Here is a 1591-nt window from a genome sequence, read left to right as displayed (position 1 = left end):
GAAGTGAAGGAGAGAACAATTCAAACCCAGATGGTTCCTGCTGGATCAGGTTCCTCTGATCCTCTGAACACATGATGGGATCAACTTTCTGATGACTGGATCACTGGGAACTGACTGGTACTGGTTTCTCTTTCAGACTCACTGAAATCCAGAAGATGGAAGATTTGGACTTAAAGCAGGACAGAACAGAACCTGAAGGATCCGTCTGTCCCTCTATGAGGAGTGACCGGTCCAAAGGACAACCTCCAGACTTCAGTACTGAACCAGAACCATCAGAGTAAGAAACCAGTTTCTAACTGATTCATGTGACTCTCCAGGATTTAAACTTTATTTCATCTTAGAAACTGATTCATGGAGACCAAAACATCATTTAAATCATTTTAGTTCTTGTGATCTTTGAAGAATAGAACAAACTGGAGGAAAAACTAAATAGCTTCCTTTGTGTCTTTATGAATCTCCAGCAGCTTCATGTTCCACTGAGGTCTGGAGCCTCATGTATAAAAGAGAGAGCAGTTTTCACTCCAACATGGACACATTTAGAAAAGTGCAGCACACAAAATATTTGGATGTATAAAACTGTACGTACAAACCTGCTAACCTTTACTTTATAAATCACAATTTGTGGGAAATAAAGCAGCTGCTGGTCGGCATGTTGCCTCCATAAATACATATTAATGTAAATTAGTATAAATAAAGAAGTCTGTCACGTGAAGCCGTAACCATGGCAACGTCCTTGTTTGTAGCAGTGTTAGTATTTATAATAATAATTATATATTTTATTTAAAATCTGCTTTCAGGGCACATGAGGTCACTTCATAAAAAATAAAAATAGGAATTTTTAAATAAAATAATAAATAAAGAGATCTAAGTTTGAGCAGCAGATCGTTCAGCTGGGATTTAAAGACAGTCAGAGAGTCTCTGAGTGGGAAAATGGACATTTATTCTAAATAGCAGAATCATGTTTATAAGTTTACATTTACAGAATAAACATGTTTTATGTCCATAAGGCTCATTCACAAAGCGGCTCGACTAAAGGATGACTGCAGATGGACCGGTACCGGTACCGGTACCGCTCGGCTCCTTCTTTAAGTTCTGCTCAGAGATCCAGGATGATCCGTCTCAACAGATTAATGTATTTAATGTCTTTGGTGACAAATAAACCCAGAAACAGGCAAAACGAGCAGAACCAGATGGAAACCAGAACCAAGTGCATTAAAGGAACCAGACCGTCTAAATAAAACAGGAACTGGACTCAATAAAGATGGACTGTAACTAAACTACAACTATAAACTATTAAYCAGGACAATAAAACTACAAAGTGAAAACAGAACCAAAGTCCAAAGAATCATCATGAWGTCAGATTTAGCAARAAATAAGACAAATTTAAATAACTTGTTGTTGCTCTGCTAACATGTCCAAATAATGCTCTGTCACAGTTCAAGGCTSTTTATAAAGTTCTTAGATTAATGCAAACTGGACCTGAATCCAGTTTACTGGATCTCCACCATTAAATAATGATCCATGTTTCTACACTGGAATCCAGATCAGAATCAGATTTTGGTCTCTGAGCCTCTGATGGAAACAGTTTTCT

The 1591-nt window shown here is 37.5% G+C and overlaps 1 protein-coding gene across 1 annotated transcript in view; it reads left to right on the top strand.

The window, feature by feature from the left end:
- The window catches only part of LOC103457031 (protein NLRC3-like), a 43862-nt gene that overhangs the window by 36751 nt on the left and 5520 nt on the right, over nt 1–1591 (top strand). The window contains exons 2-3 of the mRNA XM_017301789.1: nt 137–277; nt 1036–1132. Coding sequence (XP_017157278.1) covers nt 156–277; nt 1036–1132 — 219 coding nt within the window. The 5' untranslated portion in view covers nt 137–155. The remainder of the gene's footprint in view (nt 1–136; nt 278–1035; nt 1133–1591) is intronic.

Source organism: Poecilia reticulata, linkage group LG20, assembly GCF_000633615.1.
Source record: "Poecilia reticulata strain Guanapo linkage group LG20, Guppy_female_1.0+MT, whole genome shotgun sequence".
In the NCBI taxonomy this organism is placed as follows: Eukaryota; Metazoa; Chordata; class Actinopteri; order Cyprinodontiformes; family Poeciliidae; genus Poecilia; species Poecilia reticulata.
This window is presented reverse-complemented; position numbering and strand designations above follow the sequence as displayed.